The sequence below is a fragment of the Hakea prostrata genome, chromosome 2 (assembly GCF_041222555.1).
Source record: "Hakea prostrata isolate BN-2017 chromosome 2, UWA_Hpros_2, whole genome shotgun sequence".
Lineage (NCBI taxonomy): Eukaryota > Viridiplantae > Streptophyta > Magnoliopsida > Proteales > Proteaceae > Hakea > Hakea prostrata.
In genome coordinates this window covers 72,544,392-72,567,831 of record NC_142601.1, presented here as the reverse complement: position 1 = coordinate 72,567,831, position 23,440 = coordinate 72,544,392, and the positions used below count along the sequence as shown (strand labels likewise).

Sequence of the window (23,440 nt, the reverse complement as noted above, 5' to 3'; positions counted from 1 at the left end):
CAAATATACCAATCATCTTTCGAACCGTGTAGAATTAACCGTATCGGGCGATCCGTTCCCGATCCGCTGAGCGGGCGAACCCTAGCTAACTATAAAAGTGAACTTTACCGCCTTAGGCTCAGACGTCTTATCACCGTCGCTGCTCCTTCGCTCGGTTGTCGCTCTGCATTCCTGCCCATCGAGATGGGATTGGATAGTTTGAGGTAAGATTTTAACCGCCAATGAGAATCTCTCCTGGTTAGGATGAAAAACAGTCATTCAAAACCTAATTACATTCAAAAAATCCTCGTATTTGAGAGCAACCTTCTATAATGGATTTACGAATTAATATCTTGTTTGAAATTTTAACTTTTGATCGTGTTTTAATATTTGTTTATTTATTATGAGTAATCTTCAGGAAAGTGATGCTTGGCCTAAAACGTATAGCAACCTCTGGATGCATTCTATCTTAGAAGATTGAGTTCTTCAATGATTTTTCGCATTCTCTGTGTGATTTGTAAATCCCTTCCTTGGCAGTTGAATTAGTTACTTATTCTTTTGGCAGGCCGGATTCTGCAAAGAAGGAATCTACCAAACATTGCGATCACAAGTTTGAAAGGAAACTGCAATTCTATGCTAGTAAGTTTGCCTCACCAAAAATACTAACCATCTCTTTAGTTTTGTTTTCAAGGTATACTTTATTTTAAGTACCATATGTCTTTGTAGTTACTGTTTGCATTGGCATTTAATGATATTTATTCTTCCCCCCCCCCCCCCCCCCCAAAAAAAAAAAAAAAAAAGAGGAAAAGAACCCAAGTAAATAAATTATTAGAGACATAAAACCTGTAGTTTTTCCAACCATCAGATCAATCAGTTATACTGCTCGAAAAATTATTGAAAGTTGGCACTCAATGGTCGAAAATATAAAGTTAATCCATGATTTTGTGTAGTTGGTTTGACCATTCACTCCACTTCTATTTAGTTGGTTTTGCTTTCAATATGCATCAGATAAGTCATAATGAACAAGTGAACCATTAGGCTGCATTGGTTCTGTTTTGTTATATTGCTTCATACTTCAAATTATTGTTTTAATCTTGGGTGGGAATTGGCAAGATTGCTTTCTGATAAAATGTCTGAATGCAAATATGAAACAAACAAACATATACACACACACACACACTCATACACTAAAAAGGAAGAAGAAGAAAGAAAAACAAAAAGAAAGAGAAGAATGATTTTATGAAAATCCTGGACATAGTGTTGATATATAAAGCGCATTCAACTATGTTAAACCTATTGTCTATCTCTTGCGATAATATGAATTTAAGATCACCTACAGATCGCCATGTTTTCTGGAATAGAAGCATATGTTTGGGAACTTTATATTATTAAATAACCCATAGTATAAGGGAAAATTCCTGAAAGGAAAGATGAAGTCCAAGGAGTAGCCATATGCCTGTAATAAAACAATTGCAGGTGGATGCATACTGATGCCAGTTTCTGTGAGTCAATGCTCTAGGTTGGTTATGTGTGTCTTCTCTTTTGTGCCTTTTCGTGAACCTCATGCACTATCATTACAGGTTAAGAGTAGAACATGACTTTGTAAAAGCTATTGCATATACCGTCCTCTTTGTTTGTTGGCTGGTGTTTCATGCCAAACCAAAAAACCTGATAAAGTATGAAATCTGACCTGTATTGTTGGAATTGTAAAAGATCTTATGATTGTTATGTCTTTTATATGGAATTTATTTGACTTTTTTTGAATGAGAAAATTGATTACAATCTTTACAATAGATTTCCTTCTTATTTCCATTTATTTTCTTTCATTTGGGTGTTGGTAGATGACAGGATGACTCTATTTGTATTGTTTCTTGTCTTATTGGATAATTGATATTAAAGATTGGATCAGTGGATCTTATTGGATATTTTTTAGTGTCAAATGTATGAAATAGGGGAAACACTAGATGTCCTGTAGCTTTCGAAAATGTTGTTGTCTGTCTGTGGTGTTTTAAATGCCAGTAGTATCCATCTTGTAAACTAGTAACTGCATATCTTAGTATTTTTAAGAAATTCAAAGTAATTCAATATCGACTTGTAGTTGTGCATGAGGATCCAATTCACTTTCCAAAACCTTGAAGGAATCATTTGTTGCCACAGGATAAATGTGAATTGATTTTTCATTCACCATCAGTATGTTGATGTGATGGTGCCAGTGGTTTAGAAGTTTGATAATGTAGATCTGCATCACTTTTCTTTAGGCTTAAATTTTGAATCGCATTGTAATTAGTAAGATGAGTTTCTATCTTCATTTGTATATTGACTGATGACACCACATTGCCGACCTATGTATGTCCCCTCTCCTTCCGTAGTGGGTGATAGTTCTGTTTTCCTTACTTAGGGGGAGCTTTTTTTATTTTTTGTGTGGGTTTTCTTGGGGTGGGGGTTGAATTGCAATCTCAGTGGGCCTATACAATTGCTTTATTTAATAAGTTAATCTTTGCACCTTAATTTTCCCCTTCCTTTTTGCACCTTAAATAATTTTTTTATTCTACGGGACATGAGAATATGAACTCCTTAATTAACATTTATTGTTTCATGAGAAGCTAAATGTGTCTGACAATTCTACTTTTCTTCATTGTAGAGGTTAAGGATACAGTTGCTTCCTTAAGTGCAAAGAAATCCATTAGCAAGGTAAGAACCCTCTCTCAAGCCACCATCCATGATTTTGCTTTGATTTTTAACTTTAATCCTTAGTTTGGAAAGGCAATATACTTGGTGATTCTCATGCCTGCTGCCATTGAGTATATTCTCTTTTTAATGCAGATGCCATCTAATTCTAGTGAACATCTGTGATGGTTGATCTTAATTTCCCAAATTTTTTGGATTTTTATCTCATTAATGAATTCTTTTTTCTTTTCACTAAAAAACAAAGAAGCATTCTAAGTAGTTACATCACCATTGACTCATAGGTTTAACATGGAACAATGTGAAAAGTTGGTTCCTAATATTTCTGATTTTTTTTTTTTTTTGGGGGGGGGCGCGGGGGGAGAGGAGCACTGGAGTATATAGATGATTGTAAGCCACAATTATCACCATTGAGATCCAATCACTTGCAATAATAGATTGTGTTGAATGAAGTTTTTGCTGCAGTCTTTTCTTTCACAAACAAAACATTCGTAGCACCCTGACTCGGTTCGGCGTGAAGTTGTCCTTCTTTTTTTTGGGGGGCGGGGGGGGGCCGGGGTATGTGGTGCCTTCCCTGGTCTCCGCATAATTTGTGTTGTGGTTTTGCTGCCAGATATGAGTGATATATATATAAGAGGAATTTTATGGTATTTGAAGTGAGTCACGGTTATTTACCTTTGAGACCTTAGTCGACTGATGGTAATAGATTGCATCAAATGGAGGTTGTGGAGCCAAATATAAGTGACATGAACACGTGTGGAATTTTATGGTGTTTGATGCATTCAGCTTGAACAGCTCCTATGAAAGTCATAGATGCTACATTATGAACTTGCACATTCTGCTACTGGAATTCTCCGAAACTTTTTGCCCCCCCTTCAGAAGGCATGTACTTGCCGGTTCTTTGAGTTAATTTACTGCTTCATGCTTGTGTTCTGAAGCGCGAAATCAAGTGGGTGTTTAAGTTGTAACTATTGGCTTTTATCTTTTTCTTTTTCTCATTGTGTCATGAGTTCTGCTTTGTTCCTTATTTAATGTCAGTTAATTACCAGATGATGAGCTCTTTGCATAAATTTTTTTTCTTCTTCTTAAGGCTAAATTCTCAGGGCTTACCTGGCCTTGGTCATCTTATCTGTCAATTTTTTTTATTAAAAAGTCTAAATTATTGTATTAAATGCCCGGGGTGTTGACTGAAATTTTCTATATCCTTGGACTATTCTTTGTGCATTGATTTTTCATACAAGTAAAGCGTCCGCCAGGCTGCTATTCTCCTCCATTATTTTCTATTTCTCAGGGATTTGGCCTTTTGTCAACCAAAATGATAATATTGCTGTTTGTTTTAGCCCGTTTCAGGGCTCTTCTTTTTTTGTCAATACAATTTAGTTTCAGGGCACTTCTTATTAATTGCCTTGCAGTGATTTTATAATGCGTGATCCATTTTCATTCCACTTGTCTGTTAGATACTTTTTCCCCCCGCATTCCAATGCTCAATTTTTTCTTAATGAATTTTTTTTTGGCGTTATATGTATGTTCACATATTACAGCATACTTTGAATCATGATTTATGTTTTAACAGAAAAAAAGATTGAGAAGCCGGCAGAAGAAGTTGAAAGCATATGATCTTTCATCCCTTGCAGAGTTCCTTCCTGAGTTTAATGGGTTGAAGGAGAGCGAGCAACGTCCTACTACGGATACCAACTTAAAGCATGCAAAGTCTAGGCAGAAACTGGTGTAAGTAGTCCAGTTCTCTGTCCCTGGGCACCTTTTATGTTTCTCATTTTTTGTAGATTTTGTAGATTCTGGCCTTAAAAAGTGTTTCTGGTTTGAGTTTTATTGATGGTATTTTTCTTTGAAAAAAACAGGGAGAAGGAAAGAAACCACTATTTGGAAGCCTTTAATGATCGAGCTTTCCAATCAGATCCAATTTCTGCCATTCATGACCATCTACTGAAGACACAACCGGTTCAAGTTGAGAAGCCAGGGAAAAGCTCAGGCAAAACTGGAAAGAAGAAGATGAAAAAGAAAAAGAAAAAGTCAAATAAGTCTGGAGCTCGCTCTATGGATATCTAAGCTGACTATTCATGTGGGTGGGGGTATAATTTTGATGAGCAAATATTTCCCCAAATTTATGTGAATAGTTTTGCAGTTCCATTTGAAGGTTTCTTCTGACCATTTGGCACTCCTATCTTGATTAACAGTAACCCTTACTAATACTAACTGAACAACTGAAAGCTAAAATTAATGGTTAGTCTCTGCTCCTAGGAAGGGTTATCCAGATATCTTGTAGTTCACTGTGAATTGTGAACAAGATCTCTTGAGAGATTAGGACTTGGGAGCTTGGGATATCACGACTCTTTTTTTCCCATCCACTTGTTTTTATTATTTTTTTTATTTAATTAAAATTGTCACTTCTTTGATGCTTAGTGTCAACTTCCTTGTTTGAAATGGTTGGTTTTGACAGCTAATTTAGTTAAAAATTTTAAGTATAAACCGTCCCCGTTACTTTGCTTAAGTGCTCTAACACATTCGAATCTTTAATATAACTATGTAAGTGAGATCATTAATTCAAATCCTCTCAACCCAGACGAGCCATTCTTCTATTTCCCACCTTCTGGGTTGGGCTATTCGTATAAATGGCTAGGTAGGATGAAGAAGATCTTTATTCATGGGGGAGACATGAGGAATTGGGTTGAGGGATGGGTGCAAGGCCTGCCTGGGTGAAGGAAATTGTCTGGGTGCTTAATTTACAGTTGAGATTTCAATCTCAGCCTTCCATTTTCTTCCATTTTCAGAAAGTATGTTTTCACATTTAAAAAAAAAAAAAAAAAAAAACAAAAAACTGGGCATTAATTGCAAATGCGAACCTTTCTCTATCAGGTGAATTGAAACCGGAACAACCGGTGGTCCTGACAAAGAAGACCCTATGGACTATGACACTTTTTTTTTTTTTTGGGGGTAATATGACACCTTGGACGTTGTATTATAATAACGAATCTTTCTGTATCGTTCCGACCTCGTAACCGCTGATTCTGGGGAATTAATCTTCGTCATAGATATTTAAAGTCTCAACTCTCGACTAGTAGATGACTTTCAGCGTTGATCTCTCTCTCGCTGTCTCTCTATCTCTCTCCTCTGGTCTGTACTAAAGGAGGAGTTCTGAATAACGATTACTTTCTCTACATCTTCAAGAATTGTCTCCATAATTAATGTGCATGGAAGATCAGAGGAAGAAATCCATGTCCAAACCCAGTCGACGTTCTTCAGCGTTCTTCGTTCATGCCTTGTGCACCATTTTCCTCCTCACCCATGTCCTGCTCTTATCTGAAGCTCAGGCCAGCGCTACTACAGACCCGTCTGAAGGTTCTTTCTCTCTCTCTCTCTCTCTCTCTCTTTTTCTTCTAATTAGTTACAATTTTATGTGCAGTAAGTTAAGGGATGAAGCTTGTCTCTGCAGTTTCTGGATCTCTTCTTAGGATTTAGTAGTTGCTTCCATGATCCATCCAGTTTTTAACTTTGCATTCTCTAGTTACTGATGATAGTCTTTAAATAGAACCATGCATATATACGATCGAGAAGGGAAATGAGAGAAGATCCCAACTTTGATGGAACGGATACATACATGCATGGATAGTGCAAATTAAACTGATGAGTTGATGGCTTTTTAATTTTTGTTGCAGTAAGAGCTCTGAACTCCATTTTCCAGAAATGGGGTCTCAAGGCATCATCTAAGTGGAACATTAGCGGTGAACCTTGCAGTGGAATCGCCATTGATTCAACCAGTTTCGACAGTTCTGACTTCAACCCGGCCATTAAGTGTGAATGCACATACGACAACGATACCACTTGCCATATTACCCAATTGTGAGCAGCCACCATTACCAAATTGTTATTTTCTTTTGCGGTTTCTACTTAATTATTTTTATTTTTATTTATTGGTGGAGAATTAATCTGATATACTAATTCCTTCCTAGTTCTGATGAATAAATAAACAACATTTGAGAGAATCTATCAGCTTTATAGACGTATTTTATAAAATAGCCAACGAATTTAATTTAGAGTTAAACAACTGGTCCCAGAAATGTCTTTCAAGGATATTAGCAGCCTTAGGTGGAGAGTGTCAATAATGGTTTTTTTTTTTTTTCTTTTCTAAGAAATCTCCTCTCTTGCAAGGCTCTTCATGTTTTTATCATGTATTTAATGAGTTCAGATTCTCTACCAAAAATTGTAATGTACTTTTAAATTTTCATTTACAAAAGTAAGTAAATGTTTGAATTTGCAAAACTAATTAGAATTGACTTTGAGTTTACAAAACTAATAAAAATAGTGATTTTTCATTTTCTCTAAACATTTTTACACAAAAAGCACTATACCAATATATTATGCAAGCATCCTCTTCTTCTTACAATCTTGACTTCTCTGATTTTTTTTTACTTTCTTTTTTGTTGTTTTCATGGTTGTCTAATGCTTTCAAAGTCATTTTTAACTAGTTTTGTAAACTAAAACATTGAGTGACTATTTTTTTTGAGGGAAACCTAAAAATAATTTATCTTGTAATTTTTCCAAAATTATGAAGAGGTTCATGTAGGATCTATTGGAGATCTCATAATTGATTCATGTTGTTTGCATCCAGTGGTAAGTCCTTATATATATGATCGAAAAAAAATGTTAGAAAAGCACAGATCTCTTCAAGTTGACCAATAAAAAATCTAAAGTCATATTTAATATAGATAAATTTATGTACAAATAATTTGTAAATAACTAATTGTTATAATAATATTTAGTTAGAAGAAACACATTAATTATTTTTCAGGTAAATTTTTTGAAAACTGGATCTTGAGGAATAGGTGGGATTTGTGTTGTTGTTTCACATGATCTAATAAATGTAACCTAGTATTTATCAAAAAAAGAATTTTAACCTTGGCCTAGTTAGAAGACAAGTGCACTTACTCGAGATTTCTACTCATAAAACAAATTGGGGATCAAGTTTCAAAATTTTATCATTTTGCAGGAAAGTATATGCATTGGAAGTAGTGGGCACAATTCTGGACGAGCTTATAAATTTGAGTTATCTCACCAATTTGTATGTATATATCTACACATACTTTATTTGTTTATTAGTTTTAAATTATAATTTGAAATTCCTTTCTCCTTCATTTGTGTGCCTTGATTGGAGAGTGGTGATTTATTTATTGAACAAACTTTTCTAAAACATGTTTTGGGATTCAAATTGTTCATTGCGAGGTTGCCTTGAGATAGGATGTCAACTCATACAGTATAAAATTTCGATACTAAAATTATATCTATCAACAATATATTGTATCATCTCCTTTAAAAGTTCACATGGAAGACATTATGGCAGCCACAAAGACTTTTGTCAAATATGAGTTTACTTATCAAGTCGAGGAATCCAATAAATGTACATGTTTTCTCACTCACCCAGTTCCTCTGGTTCAAGTGATTTTTTTTTTTGGCTTTGTGCATTAGGAGAAGAAGGGGATCGATGAATCTCCTTCAGTTGTAATTTTTCTGCATTTTTCTACTTAATATTTTAATATAGAGATAATTATTGTTGTCTCCTATATTATGGTAATTGCTACTTTATCCCTTATATTTTTATTAATCTAAATTTAAATTTTATTTGTAAATTGTTACTCCCTATCGATAAACTCTGTTAGTTGAATGATGACATGACAATTTTTATTTATTTAAAAATTTCAAAAATGACCTTAAAGTTTTATTTTACTTATTTATACTTTATACTAAATTACATTATTACTTTAGTAATTAAGAAAAAATTAACCCTAATTATACAGCTCATTATTTTTTTTTAGTTTTTATATTTATTTTTCAACTTGGTGTTGCTTTTTAGTTTTGGTTATTCACTTTCCAATTTGATGTTATCAAATTTGAAGAAGTTCCTATTTCTATTAGATTTTCATTTATTTACCATCTAATTTAGCATTATCGATTTTAAGTTGTTCATTTTTTTAAAAGAAAAAAATAATTTAGGTAATTTTTTAGAATTTAAAATAATAGTAATACAACTCTAAAATTTAACATTGTTTAAAGGAAGCGAGTAAACAGTAATTTCATAAAAAAATAAGATCATTTTAGTAATTAAGGTATAGTACTGGGGACACAATAACTAGTCCCTTTAATATATTATATACGTCGACCTGCTTTAGAAAATTTGACATGAAATCAATATTGGTATCGACAATAATGGTAAAATTAAATCAGATGATACATTATTGAAATACCATAAATGCCCCTTATACGCTCCCTCGTCCACAGGACCCAATTACTCTTCCACCGCAAAAGCCCTAATTTTCGTTTCTAAACCCTAAACGCTTGAGATGCCAGCCAAACCCATTTCATCTCACAGAGTCACAGTAGTCGGTGTCTTTTCCCTTTTCTTCTATCTTCTAATCCTTAAAAGCATGATAAGCTCTCTGTAAATTCATGTGCTGAAACTATAAATCAAACGTTCCCGTTTATTTTATCTAAGAAACTAGAACCCTAGCTACCAGTCAGATTCTTGTGAGATTGTCGGTGAAAAAAACGATGCTTCAATCAGATCAACAGCAGTTTGAGAAAGATTTTCTGGGAGACTTGATGTCACCAAACTCAAATGAACCTGTCGGTTTCTCCAATGCGCTGAACGGCTTCCATGGCCGTGATTGGAGAATGGTGCTGCTTGTAGTTTTGGGTAAGGTGATCTTCGAAACCCCTCCCCCTACTCAGGTGAAATCTTGAAACCCCTCCTCCCTCTTCTACACGAAGATGATGGGTGAAGGCTATTTTTGTCCTTCAACCTTTGAAATTTAAATTAGATTAATTTTTTGCAACGAGAGTTTAGGCCTCATTAAAGATAGTTAGGATATGTAAATTTTTAGTAAATAAAATTTAAGCGGAACCAATTGTGGATAATTAGGGCGGTTTAATTCTAGTACGTCCGGTCTATTTTTCGGTTTCCGGGCTGAACCCAACCAAAAGCCGCATCGAACTGAGATTTTCACCTACTTAGTTGAACATTTAAAAGAAAACTAGGTGAGGCTTAGTAAATTCCAAGTAGAAAATGGACACCGTTGAATTAGCATACCTGATAATGATATCACAGTGTTTCCAAGTTTAGTTACTGATATTTAGATGTAATTGAATTTCACATTTTTTCATACAGGAAACTGGGTCAAAATTACTTCACGGGTCCCCTGCCTTCATTTATTGGCAATTTTTCTCAAATGCAGTACTTGTAAGTGGCTGAATCCAGAATCAAAATTCTTCTTCAGTAGCTGTAGTTTATTCAAAATTTAGTTTCATGATTTTCAAACTCTTAATGCCACTGTATAGGGACGTTGGTATTAATGGTTTATCTGGCGAGCTTCCAAAAGAACTTGGAAATCTTAACAATCTAATTGTATTGTAAGTACTAATCTTTTTCTTTGTGTTCCCTCTTTTATCTCCTGATCCCATCAGTTTATGGTTCAGACTTAAGTGTTAAACTTATTAAATTTCAAAAGTAGGATTACCCATGTCTTAATGTTGAACTGGAATATTCGTTGGTCACTTTCACAGAATAAGCTCTTATTAGCTTATAATTTCAATTAAATGGAATTAGTGTCAAACTTATGGATCTTTTTTTGGCAGGGGTATTGGCTCAAATAATTTCTCTGGTCCATTTCCTCCCGAGCTTGGGAATTTATCAAATTTGGCAGAAATGTGAGTCCCCCCCCCCCCCCCCCCTCCCAAAAAAAAAAAAAAAAATAGTATGTATTCATTACATTTTCTGGCTTGATAATTTGAAGACTAAGTGTCCTTATGTTATATAGGTCTTTAGTAGCCAAAATTCAATTACAATAATGGGTATAAATTAGAACTCACTGTTATTTGAACTTTTCTGGCAGCTACTTTGATAGTTCAGGAGTCAGTGGCGAGATCCCCACAACATTTGCCAAACTACAAAGCTTACAGACAGTGTAAGAACATTGAGATTGTCAATGCTACACCAAATTATGCCTGCTTTGCTCTCCGACTGAACCTAACCCATATAAACATTTCTCTAGTTTGAAGAGATAAGTATATGTGTCTGCTTCAACTTACAAGTATGAAACTTACTGGCATCATAGGTGGGCTTCTGACAATGCGCTTACTGGAAAAATTCCTGACTTCATTGGCGAGAACTGGACTAATCTTACTACCTTGTAAGACAATATTTAACATTGACATTTCATATTATTTTCTTAATTTCTTTATGTAAAGGTCGGGACTCTAGATGATATGCATATTGCACAAAACCACATATTTTTATCCTTCTTTAAATTTAAAACTTAGGCAGCATATCTTCTCAAGTTGTAATATTCTTTTTATAACATATGAATATTAAAGTTCATGTACAGTTGGAGGATTCTACTTAGAGTTACTGCTTTGTGATTCTTATCATCAATGTTTTGTAGGAGGCTTCAAGGAAACAAATTTGAAGGGCCAATACCTTCCAGTTTTTCTAATCTAACATCCTTGACAGATCTGTGAGTTACATTCTCTGCCGATTAAAGTTAGACCATATATTGTCAAATGCATATGGTAATGCTCCGGAGATATATTTTGTAGGAGAATTAGTGAGATTTCTAATGGGAGTTCTTCATTGGCTTTTATTAAGAATATGAAAGCTCTAAATGTTCTGTAAGTTAATTTTTTAGCCATACCAGCTTTTATGTTCTATAAATTTGTTTTATTTTATTTATGATCTAATGTATATCTGAATGTTACAATGAATGCAAAATGGATACTGCCCAACAGAGTCTTGAGGAATAATAATATTAGCGATACTATTCCGTCCAATATTAAAGAGTATCAGAATTTGAAACAACTGTAAGTTTTGCTTCTTTGCTGGTTATATGTGATTACTTATTATGTATATATAGTGTTTTGCTTTTGGATAGCCAGGTTAACTGATCTGTTGACTTATCATAGTTCAATTTCTTTTAAATCTTGCAGGGATTTGAGTTTCAATAACTTAACTGGGCAGATCCCAAGTTCGCTTTTCAATTTGAATAACCTTCTTTATTTGTAAGGGGAAAACAAATTATATATTGCTATTCCACTTTGCTTATGTTACTAGCTCCTTGTTTGACGATGCAACTACTTTTGTGTCCATGTGCAGGTTTCTTGGAAACAACCAGTTATCTGGTACCTTGCCTTCTCGGAAGAGTGCCTCACTTCTTTATATGTATGTTATTCATTGTTACATGCTGAGCATCTGTCAATCCTTCCAATCTACTTTTTAATGTTTCAAAACAATTAATTTCTAAGGAGTGCAAAAGGTCTATAATGATCTGAGTTCAAATAAATAAATATATATAAAAAATTAGGTTAGGGCATTTTTTCATATCAAAATATGGGGTGCAAAATGGGATTATTCTGGTAGTACGTCAACACATTTTCTAAAATCCATGTGGTTAATCTATTAGAACAGTATGTACTAACAAAAATTTTATTCTATTATTGCAGTGATTTGTCATATAATAATTTATCAGGAATCCTACCTTCATGGGTTACAGAAGATAGCTTGCAAATGTATGTTAATCATCGAATCCTTGTTATATCTAAATATGATCTGCTAAATTCTTCTAATAATGGCATTTGTTATTTTCTCATTTAGGAAAGCTTCTTTCTTTATCGTTAATTATTTTTTAATAGTTGAAGTATGCGTAGTTTTATTTGAGTTTCAAGAAAGTTATTTTACTTGTTCCCAGGATTAGTTGTAATGATCTTTTTTTCTATATTTACTAATTATAATTCTTAATATGTTCACTGACTTGGAAAATTCTCTTTTGGATCTGCTATGCAGCAACTTGATTGCTAACAACCTCAACATTATTGGTTCAAATATCAGGTACTAACCCAAACCCCTTTTTTTTAAAGCTAAATGCTTACTGAAGAAACAAACTAAAGCATTCTACTGTAAGCTACCGGTTTATTGACAATTTCACATATTGGGTTGTGATACTGAAGTACCATAGTGTGGGGGCAGAAAATGTCAAATTACTGATGGATTTGAGAGTCTGAGGGAAAAAATGACCCCTTTCCGAGGTGAAGATTTTAAATATCTCAAAATCCTATATACCACCTCTAGATGTGTCAATAAGGATCATGCAGTCCCTGTATAGCTGAGAAGAAGTAACCCTGTTCTGTGGGTTTTGCCTCTTTCGTCTTACTTCTGTACGTCCTTTTCTTTCTTTTTCTTTTTATTTTTTCAATCTCATTTCCCATCCCACTTTTCCCATTTCTACAACCCTACTTTATATGGTTTGACCTTTGTTTTCCATACTTTTTTCTGTTCAGAACCATGTAGGTGACTCCATGTAAATTGGGATGAGGCTGACTTTGTTGTTGCTATAATATTTGTCGGAAGAGTATATTTTGTATTTGCAACTGGGAATTTTAAGCATTTTTTCGCTAAATTTTAAATCAATTTGATCAATCCAATTACTAATCTATTTCTCTTAGTGCATTTGGAATAACATAGATATGTTTGCGGATAACATCTTGCTCATTTTCTTGGAACTAATAACTTGAATAAAGCGTTAATTTTCCAAATGGTTGTGTGCTAATTTATGTCTACCAACTACTCAAAGAGGATGGGGTATAAGAACAATTTGTCCATATTTCATGGTTAGAGAGTACTTGTGCAGTGCTGAATCTAATTGCATATATTATAACTTTTTCTGTGTATCACACTTTCTTAACCTAAACACTTGATTGTTCTATTTTAAGTGGTTTGCCTTCAGGATTGAATTGCCTACAGCGAAATTTCCCATGCAATCGGGGCTCTCCAATGTGTGAGTAATGTGTTAATTGCATATTCTTGTGTGACATTTAGTGGATTCAACAGTCATGCTTACAAAATAAACAACTAGCATTAATAATATGAGGCCTTAGAGGCAGGCAGCAATCAACTTTGAGGGTTTACTCTCATTTGGATAAATATTACCAGTAATTCTATGTTTCTATATATATATATATCTATATCTTTATACATATACTACCACCATTTCTCTTCCTTCTCGCTTCAGCCTACCGTTTCTCCCTTCTCCTATTTTGGTTAATAATAAAATGGGGGAAACCCAAATATGCTGTACAATCACACACATATATGCACACAACCTTGTAGGAAATAATTTAATGGGTGCAACGTTTTGCTTTTGTATAGATTATAACTTCTCTATCAAGTGTGGAGGTCCAGAAATCAAGTCTTTTGCTGGGATTGTATTTGAGAGGGAGAATGAAACACTTGGCCCGGCCACTTATTTTGTCTCTGAAACAGAAAGATGGGCAGTAAGCAATGTTGGAAGGTTTGCTGAGAACAACAATGCTGAGTATACCCTATCTTCCTTTTCACAATTCACAAATACTTTAGATTCAGAGTTGTTCCAGACGGCAAGAATATCTCCAGGGTCACTAAGATACTACGGGCTGGGGCTTGAAAATGGGATCTACAATTTGAGCCTACAATTTTCTGAGACTGCATTCACAAACACTCGTACTTGGGAAAGTCATGGAAGGCGTGTTTTTGATATTTATATTCAGGTAAGTTGACCAAAGTAAGAGTTAGTTAATGCCTTATACTTAATAATTTGATGCTCCTATTAGGTAGTTGTTGCAATCAATTACCAAAAGTAGATAGACCCATAGAACAAAATTCCATCGAAACTTGCGAAATTTCCCATTTTGGAAAATGCGAAACGAAACTCATGAGAACCGAAAAAAAGTCCTCAGTTTCGATCGAAACTATCGAAATTTCGTCGAAACTGTCAAAATTTGGTTTAACCTAGTTGGACCAGCTGGTTTATAAGGAAAAAAATTCCCAAATTTCGTGGGAAACTTGGGAAATTTCGTGGAAACTTGGGAATTTTCCCTGTAAATTTTGTATCTTTCCCAAAATTTCAATTTTTTTGTTTATTTCATGTTTTCCCAAATACCCACGACAAATACCCCCTCCATCAAAACTTCCTTATCCAAAGTGCGTATTCCCTCAGGTTGGTTATCTTAAGCATATTGATGACCAGACTCATAAAGTTACAGTTGTCGATTAACTTGACAACCATAGGCATAAAATGTCATGGGATGTCTATGTTCGTTGGTTGGAGGAGAGGATGTTACAGGCATAGTACTATTCAGCTCACAAGATGAATCCACTCTTGGCACTCCTCTTAACACTAAGTTGTATTTTCCTTTTATTGTCAACTATTTTGAAGGTAGAAATTATATATTGAATGTTATGTGCTTAAGTAATTAAGTTTATAATGTATTTTTTGGACAACTCTACATTGATATTATGTACATTGAATGACATATCTACATTGATTTTTTTAGCAAAATACAACAAATGTATTCTTTATACTCTAATTAGCTTAAATACAGGATCCCACCCCAAAATACTCTTTAAAACCTGTCGAAACTTGTACGGAAAAGTCCTCGGTTTCCTCGAAATTTTCCAAGTTTCCACCTAAGTTTCTCATTTTCACCCGATCGAAACTTGAGTTTCCCTCGAATTTTTTTACCATGGATAGACCATTTCTATTGTATACGGTAAATAATATTTAGAAAAGAGGAGTTCTATTTCTAGTTGGAATTCCATTTTTTTGTTGTTTGGAAACTTTGTTCCAGCATTGAAGTTGCATACAGCAGTGTTGTCAAAGAATTTGAAACCATTGCTATGTGTCTAGCTTTCTAGCGATATGACTCTTCTGATCTTGAAGTTATGTATTTCATACTATTTCTGGATAACCTGTGACTAAAAATTATGACACAATTCAGGATAAGCTGTGGCTAAAAGATTTTGACATACGGAAGGAGGCAGGGGGAATCTCTTTTGCAGCTGTTCAAAAGGAAACCCAGGCTCAAGTGACTGAGAACTTCCTTAATATCCATCTATTTTGGGCCGGTGAAGGGACTTGTTGCATACCTAAACAAGGTTCATTTGGGCCATCCATTTCAGCCATCAGTGCTGTTCCAAGTAAGTTCTCTGAAATTGAAATAGTTCACATTTTTAAGTTATATATTTTATAACCTTATAGTAGCTATTTAACAATCATTTTTCTCATTCAGATTTTGTTCCAACTGTTAGCAACACACCACGCACACGTCCTTCAACAAGAAAGACATGGACTAATTTAATTGTTGGAATCGCTGTTCCTACTGGAGTTCTCATCTTTCTGTTTGTCTTGGGGATTTGTTATTTTCTTCAAAGAAGGAAAGGATTGAAAGTTGAGGAAGATGAAGGTAAGAAGCTTAAGCAAATTGTGGTCCAAGGACTGTTTAACTACTTCATTGCTCAACGTTGAAAATCTCTGTATTCTTGCATGTCTCTGGTTTTCCTTCTCTTCTATTTTATATTGTTTAATGAGAGCAGGAGAGAAGATTAGATGTTCCTTTCCTCTGTGTAGGAAATATCAAGCTCTTATTATTCAATATCCTTTATGTTGTGGATGAAATCACAATTGGATAAATAACAGTTTATCCTTCTTGACTGAAATTGCAGAGTTCCTAGGTATAGCTTCTAGACCAAACACTTTCAGTTATGCAGAATTGAGGACGGCCACAGAAGATTTCAGTCCTGCTAATAAGCTTGGGGAAGGAGGATTTGGACCTGTTTACAAGGTATGTGGAGGCTTTTACAAAAATACCAATGACTGAATTTAGATATAATGATCCCATTCAATATGGATTATTTACAACAGAAGTGCATATGAAATGTACTGTTAATTCTGAATATGATTATTTACAAGAGTTGAACAAGAAAGAAATGGAAACTGAACATGAAATTGAAATACTCTATATTGGTGTATTCTATAGGGAACCCTTCCTGATGGAAGGGTTGTGGCTGTGAAGCAACTTTCAGTGGCATCCCATCAGGGAAAGAGTCAGTTCATAGCTGAGATTGCTGCCATATCTGCGGTGCAACATCGAAACCTTGTGAAATTATATGGTTGTTGCATCGAGGGAGATAGGAGACTTCTGGTTTATGAGTACCATGAAAATAGAAGCCTTGATCAAACACTATTTGGTAAGCAATTGCAAGGAGAGTACTAATACTTTTTTTTCCTTCTCTTTTCGAGATTTGGAATTACTTCCTTGATCCCTCAATGCTTCTTCATGAGTGAACTATGAACTCACTTCCTACCCAAAAGTTAAAGACTATGACCTCACTCAAATATTGAATTCTTGAATAGGAAGCAGCGGTTTGCATCTTAATTGGGCAACACGCTATGATATCTGTTTGGGGACAGCACGTGGTCTAGCCTATCTTCATGAGGAGTCGAAGCCTAGAATCGTACACAGAGATGTCAAGGCTAGTAATATCCTACTTGATGCTGACCTCAACCCCAAAATTTCAGATTTTGGTCTGGCCAAACTTTATGATGATAAAGAGACCCACATAAGCACTCGAGTTGCAGGAACAATGTAACGTTTCTCCAGCACTTTGATTCTGAGTACTACTCTTTTATAGAAATGTATAACCATGATGAAGTTCGAGGATCTAAATTTTTTTTTTGTTGAAGTGGCTATCTTGCACCAGAGTATGCCATGCGTGGGCACCTGACTGAGAAAGCTGATGTTTTTGGATTTGGAGTAGTAGTTCTTGAGATCATCAGTGGGAGGCCAAATACTGACACGAAGTTGAATGGAGAAAAGATGTATCTTCTTGAATGGGTATGATTATGATCAATCTTTAAACTGATTTACACTATTTGCCAAATTGTTTGATTCTTCAAATCCACTGATTTCAGATAAGAAAACAGTCCTAAATCAGTTTTGCCATATAGATGAGCCAAACATGAACATGCAGTTGTGGATATCACATATGTTGTCATCTTCCTATTTTTCAGGCTTGGAATCTACATGAAAGTAATCGCGAACTGGAATTGGCTGATCCTACACTATCAGAATACAGTGCAGTAGAAGCGAAGCGACTGCTTGGAGTAGTTCTTCTGTGCACTCAAGCATCCCCCTCCCTACGTCCATCAATGTCCCGTGTGGTGGCAATGCTTTCAGGGGATACCGAAGTTGGAACTGTAACATCAAAGCCTGGATACTTGACTGATTGGGAATTCAATGATAGAAGCAGCTTTATGAGTGGTGACACCTCTGGAAATCCGAAGAACGAAACAGACTCTTCAAATCCAACCACCGTGAGTGATGGAGACCAATTTCCAATGATTGCCAATCAAATAATGCTGCATGAGACTTTTGCAGGGGGAAGGTGATTAGCAAAATTTGAATTTTGTCACTTGACATGTAATGAAACCATACATTCAGGTATTTGATATGATGAAGGAATACACGTTCATGTAATCTGTGGCTTCCATTTGTTCTCATTCATTGATAAGCAACCTCAATCTTCATGATCTGTTAAAAGATATGTCTCCTATTTAGAGCCCTTGCCGCTGCAATGCATGTTTATCACTTAGGTGAAAGGCTTGAGCTTTCTTCTCACGGTCATTTGCGGTAGGGGGGGGGGGGGGGGAGGGGGGGGGCGGGGGGGGGCGCGCCCCCCGGGGGGGGGGGGGGGGGGGGGGGGGGGGGGGGGGGGGGGGGGGGGGGGGGGGGGGGCGGCCGGGCGGGGGGGGGGGGCCCCCCGCCCGGCGGGGCGCCCCCATATTATTAAAAAGGAAGGAGGGGGGGGGGGGGAAAGGGGGGGGGTTGGGTTGGGGGGTGGGGGGGGTTGCCCCCCCCCCCCCCTTCCCCCCCTCCCTTCGGGGGGGGGGGGGGTGTCCCCCCCCCCCCCCCCCTCTTCCCCCCCCCCCCCCCGGGGGGGGGGGAGAACAACTCCCCCTTCGGTGCCCCCAGGCCAAATTTGTTTTCTTGGTGAGGCTTGAGCTTCACCGCCTCTTCCTTAAACAACCATGCCCAAGGCCTCCCTTTTGTTTCTTCACTCTTTGATGTATTCCAAATGTCCCAAATAGAACTCATCACCTGTTAATCCCATCTCCATCCCCTCATTCAACCCTGTCCAATAGGAAGAACATCTCTGAACAGTATCTGGCTCTGAAACTGCATGGTGATGCAGGGAGCTAGAAGTCGATTTAAATTTGTATGAGATAATCACTATAGTTGTTCGATTTAGATGATTCTGTTAAGTTTATGCATGCAAACACATCGATGACATGGTTAATTTCAAATGATGAAATACCTCACGATGTTGCCGAGCATCATCAAATGTCTAAAACCAATATTAATACGCATATAAGAAGGCCCCACAAGATTGACATTCCATGGAACTGCTTGATACCTTGAAGGGACTTCTTGGGTTTAAACTTTGATACATCTACAGAAATTTTTATATTTTGAATTGGGATTCTTTACACCAATGGATAGAAGATTGTGATCCTGTGACGATCTTCCCACTACATGTTTGTCTACTAGTTCGTTTTATTGAGTCTAGATTGTTATCATCTCCCCATCAAGGGAGAGGTTTGTGCTCTCCTGACGCTATTCTACAAAGAAGAGGGGTGGGGCCTACATGGGATCCAATGGAGATCCTATCTTTGATTCATTTCGTCATACCCAGATATGCGCGTCATTTCTATTATGTGATGAAGAAGCAGAGAGGGGAGCATTTACCTCTACTCTGACGAATAAAAGATCCAGACTCCCTATTATTAATGCTCAGAGGTCAGCCTTCTTTTATATGTACGGTGAAGAAGTGTGAGAGGAGCATAATTCTAATGCAGATTCATCTATTTCTTTCTTTCTTTCTTTCTTCTTCTTCTAAGCTAGATCCGTGTATCATTTTATTATCCAAAGCAAAGCCATCGGCATGATGTGACCCATCATATATAGTTATCTTGATTTGGATAGTTTGGTGATCCTTTACCTAATCAAATGACCAAGTCCGATATTGAAATGGCATATTCCATTGAGAGATTAGGATCGTAGGATCCACATGATCCAGTCAACTAATTTAAGTAAGTCAAGGGGTCAATTGTCAGAATTTATCATGAATCCTGCTATACGTTTGATGAATTTTCCAACTTCCAATGGAGTTGACACGCAGCCACTGAGCTATTTCAGATCAAAAGGTGGTGTTCACGTATTTGAATTGAACTACATGAAGCCTTTTAAGTTTCAAAGATGAATTAGTCAAGTCTGGCAACCAAATCCTTACCATCTTATCCCATGCTTCATGGTTACCATCTTATCCTGTGTCTCATCAATATAAAAAGACTTCGAGTGGTTCTGAAAATAAATGCAATAACTCCAAACTACTCTTCACTGATTTTCGTCTTCTTCCTCATCATGGCTACTTGCTATGTTACAGGAAGCAACAACCCACATGCTTCAGTAACAATGATAATTTGTTCTTGCGCTGCTGACTGCTACCCTTCACTTTGCAGGTGCACCTCTCTCTCTCTCTCTCTCTTCTTGCATGTAGAGAAGTCTTCAACTGTTGTCTTTTATACAAACAGTAAAATTACAGAAGGTCATGAACTAACTAAAGTTTGATTCTATTACTGCAGATGCACAAACAGGTATTTGCTATGGAATGCAAGGGGACAACTTACCATCAAAACAAGACGTTGTGAATCTATGCAAGGCAAATAACATTAGAAGAATGAGGCTTTATGACCCAAATCAACAAGCCCTCCAAGCACTTAGAGGCTCCAACATTGAAGTCCTGTTGGGTGTCCCAAACTCAGATCTTCAGAGTCTAGCATCCAACCCTTCTGCTGCAAATGCATGGGTTCAAAATAACATAAGATCCTTCTGGCCTAGTGTCAAATTCAAGTATATTGCAGTTGGAAATGAAGTAAGTCCCACCAATGGCGCCACAGCCCAATATTCTTCCTTTGTTCTTCCTGCCATGAGAAATATCTATAATGCAATTGCATCAGCTGGATTGCAGAACCAAATCAAGGTGTCTACTGCAGTAGACACATCAATACTAGGAAACTCTTACCCTCCATCCCAAGGTGCCTTTAGAGGTGATTTGGGTTCATACCTAAACCCCATCATCACTTTCTTAGTAAACCATCAATCTCCACTTCTAGCAAATGTTTACACTTACTTCAGTTACATTGGTAATCCAAGAGACATTAGCCTTTCTTATGCCCTATTTACAGCTCCATCCGTTGTTGTACAAGATGGTTCTCTTGGATATAGAAACCTTTTTGATGCCATGGTTGATGCTTTGTATTCAGCTCTTGAGAGATCTGGTGGTGGTTCTCTGAATATAGTTATATCAGAGAGTGGTTGGCCATCTGCAGGTGGAACTGCAACTTCAGTGGATAATGCAAGAACTTACAACGTGAATCTGATTAATCATGTGAAGGGTGGAACTCCAAAGAGATCTGGAAAGCCCATTGAAACTTACATATTTGCCATGTTTGATGAGAACTGGAAGCAACCAGAGTATGAGAAACACTGGGGAATTTTTTATCCAAATAAACAACCCAAATATCCAATTAATTTTGGTTCTGGTTCAGTGATGTCCATGATACGTAAGGCGGTTGTTGGGTTCTACCAGAAAGTGGGTTTTCCTGCCATGTAGTTTCTATGGAGTTTGTCAGTTAAGTTTCATGTAATCCTTCAATAAAGCTGTATTTTCTCTATGTTTTGGATAATTAAATGCATAATCATCTACTAATCATATGCTCCAATCTTGTTTATGGTCTTCTAGCTGCCATTTTTATCAAAAAATTTTCTTTTATTAGTCGTGGGATGGTTAAGTGGCTGCGGGTCCAAAACTTAAAAATACTTGTTAAACCCTAATCCATACTTATTCGAAAATTAGGATACAATGCAATATTCAAAAGAAATTTACATGTACCTTATACGAAGGTATATTGAAGAAACAATCTAAATACTTAAACCTCTAAGTAAAAAAGTCTTCTCTAATCTCTTCATGTTGCTTTTTATATATATATATATATATATATATATATATATATATATTTTTTTTTTTTTGTAAAAGAAAAAGAGAACAAAGAATGAGTGAAGATCACATCAAAACTGTTTACAAATATTAATTATAAACCTTAGTCTACTTTTGGCCATAGATATGACCTACCTCAAACTAATGTGTCGTTTTTTAATAAATTTGTATTTCTCCATGTTTTGAATAAATAAATGCACAATTATCTACTAAACATATGCTCCAATTTTTCTTTATGTTCTTCTAACTGCCAATTTTTGTCAAAGATTTTTTTTATTATTAATCATGTGATGGTTAAGTGGCGGCGGGTTCAAAACTTAGACATAGTCATCGACAAAAGAGGATTTTTCCCATACTTTATGGTTCCAGAAGTCTTAATTATTGTTTTAATGCATCATCCTTCATAGCGTTTCCTCTTGTAATTAGGTATAATCAAAACCTTTTGAATTAAAAAAAAGAAAAAAATAATAATAATCAAAACCATTAAACCATCATAAGAACATGTTTTTGAAATATTAGGCTAGAAATTAAAGGCAAAGTCCAATATCCAAATCAAACCATATGATGAGATCTGCTTTATAGAATCATGGTTCTTCAATCATGGCCTAGAGAGTGGGTGACCGAATACGACTCTCAACTATATGAAACGAAACCATAAGATTTACAATGGAAAAGATGGGAGTTGTTATGCTTTTTAGGAATCATGTCTTATTCATGAGCTCGATGATATAATCAATTATCCGTCACAAAAGAACAATCTAAAACATCATTCATGGTCTGACATTTGTCAACCACACAATAGAGTAAGTCCCATCTCTAAATACTGATAAAATAGATCAAAGATGAGATTCCTGATGAGTCATACATAGATACTATTTTTATTGTGTAGTTGAGAAACGTTAGGAGAATACATTATTCTCTCCTATTGAAAAAACAATTCAGGCTCTTATTTCATTGCCTTAACTGTGCATTCGTAAGAAATGGAGATAATATTTGTAAGAAAAGGTCTAACTATTTCAATGATAAATTTGACAAATATATCCAATGAAAATCCTATTTTGAAGTCTTTGTGCTTTTTAAACATAAAACGGAGTGTCAGTGCTTTAAGCCCTCCATTTTAGAGTGCCAGTGCCAGTGCAATTTGCTCAACATGATATTATGAGAATATGAATCATAAGCAGTGCACTATCTCATCTAGATTGATAAGCATAAACTAAGCATTTTTTGATGAAGTTTGACAAGATCAAGCGATTGAGATTTTAAGTTTGACAATTTCAAGTCAATTGGTATATTGAAAGATGAGCAACTGATTTTTTTACTATACTCTCAACCATACATATAAGTTTTGCCACATTTAATTAACACATAATCTGCTAAATTAATACGCCTTGTTTTGCCAGGTAAAACACTGATGTAAGCAAGTTCGATTACTGGATTTTTAAAAGCCCTTTATTCAAAATTTCAACCTTAAACTCTATTAATTAGTATCACGAGTCATTCAAGCCAACGAAGGTTTAGGATTACAAAGGTATTATAAATGTATAGTGCCCCCATTGAATATAAGGAAATTTTCATTGGTAATCATGAGTTATTCTCAAATATTAATATCTATCTCCTGAATTAATTTATTTGTTGGATCTTCCGTTAAAAATATTATTTAGAGTAAATTGCATAAGAACTCCAAAATAGATGCTTAAAAACACTAACACCCCACTTGGTGTTTGAAAAATAAAAACAACGTAAACTTGAGTTTTCATTGGATATATTAATTCAATCTGATCCTTATTTGTGTCATCCTTCCTTTATGCCTTCAATTGAATCTCCTTGCTTGATTTGCATTTTGTT

At 35.7% G+C, this 23,440-nt stretch overlaps 3 protein-coding genes across 6 annotated transcripts; all 3 read left to right on the top strand.

Moving 5' to 3' along the window:
- The first annotated feature begins 137 nt into the window (after positions 1–137).
- Positions 138–5,007, top strand: LOC149026291 (ribosome biogenesis protein). The gene is made up of 5 exons (XM_089146552.1): positions 138–203; positions 545–618; positions 2,621–2,670; positions 4,238–4,392; positions 4,524–5,007. Exons 1-5 carry the CDS (start codon positions 184–186, stop codon positions 4,729–4,731), a joined length of 507 nt encoding a protein of 168 aa, XP_089002678.1. The 5' UTR covers positions 138–183; the 3' UTR covers positions 4,732–5,007.
- A 757-nt stretch (positions 5,008–5,764) lies between these two features.
- LOC149026290 (putative LRR receptor-like serine/threonine-protein kinase At1g56130) lies at positions 5,765–18,049 on the top strand. 4 transcript variants are annotated; one of them, XM_089146547.1, is made up of 24 exons: positions 5,765–6,021; positions 6,339–6,522; positions 7,670–7,741; positions 9,842–9,913; positions 10,012–10,083; positions 10,309–10,380; positions 10,566–10,637; positions 10,788–10,862; positions 11,115–11,186; positions 11,269–11,340; positions 11,458–11,529; positions 11,656–11,727; positions 11,822–11,887; positions 12,169–12,234; positions 12,509–12,553; positions 13,435–13,499; positions 13,871–14,247; positions 15,478–15,676; positions 15,769–15,942; positions 16,202–16,320; positions 16,516–16,726; positions 16,893–17,124; positions 17,223–17,373; positions 17,550–18,049. In XM_089146547.1, the coding sequence occupies exons 1-24, from the start codon at positions 5,868–5,870 to the stop codon at positions 17,925–17,927; spliced, it is 3,144 nt and encodes a 1,047-aa protein (XP_089002673.1). In that variant the 5' UTR covers positions 5,765–5,867; the 3' UTR covers positions 17,928–18,049. The 4 variants fall into 4 exon arrangements, with proteins under 4 accessions (XP_089002673.1, XP_089002674.1, XP_089002676.1 ...); XM_089146548.1 differs by lacking the exon at positions 7,670–7,741; XM_089146550.1 differs by lacking the exons at positions 5,765–6,021; positions 6,339–6,522; positions 7,670–7,741 and adding an exon at positions 8,762–9,370.
- A 1,880-nt stretch (positions 18,050–19,929) lies between these two features.
- On the top strand, positions 19,930–21,305 carry LOC149026289 (lichenase-like). The gene is made up of 2 exons (XM_089146551.1): positions 19,930–20,057; positions 20,181–21,305. Exon 2 carries the CDS (start codon positions 20,207–20,209, stop codon positions 21,209–21,211), a length of 1,005 nt encoding a protein of 334 aa, XP_089002677.1. The 5' UTR covers positions 19,930–20,057; positions 20,181–20,206; the 3' UTR covers positions 21,212–21,305.
- Positions 21,306–23,440: the final 2,135 nt, after the last annotated feature.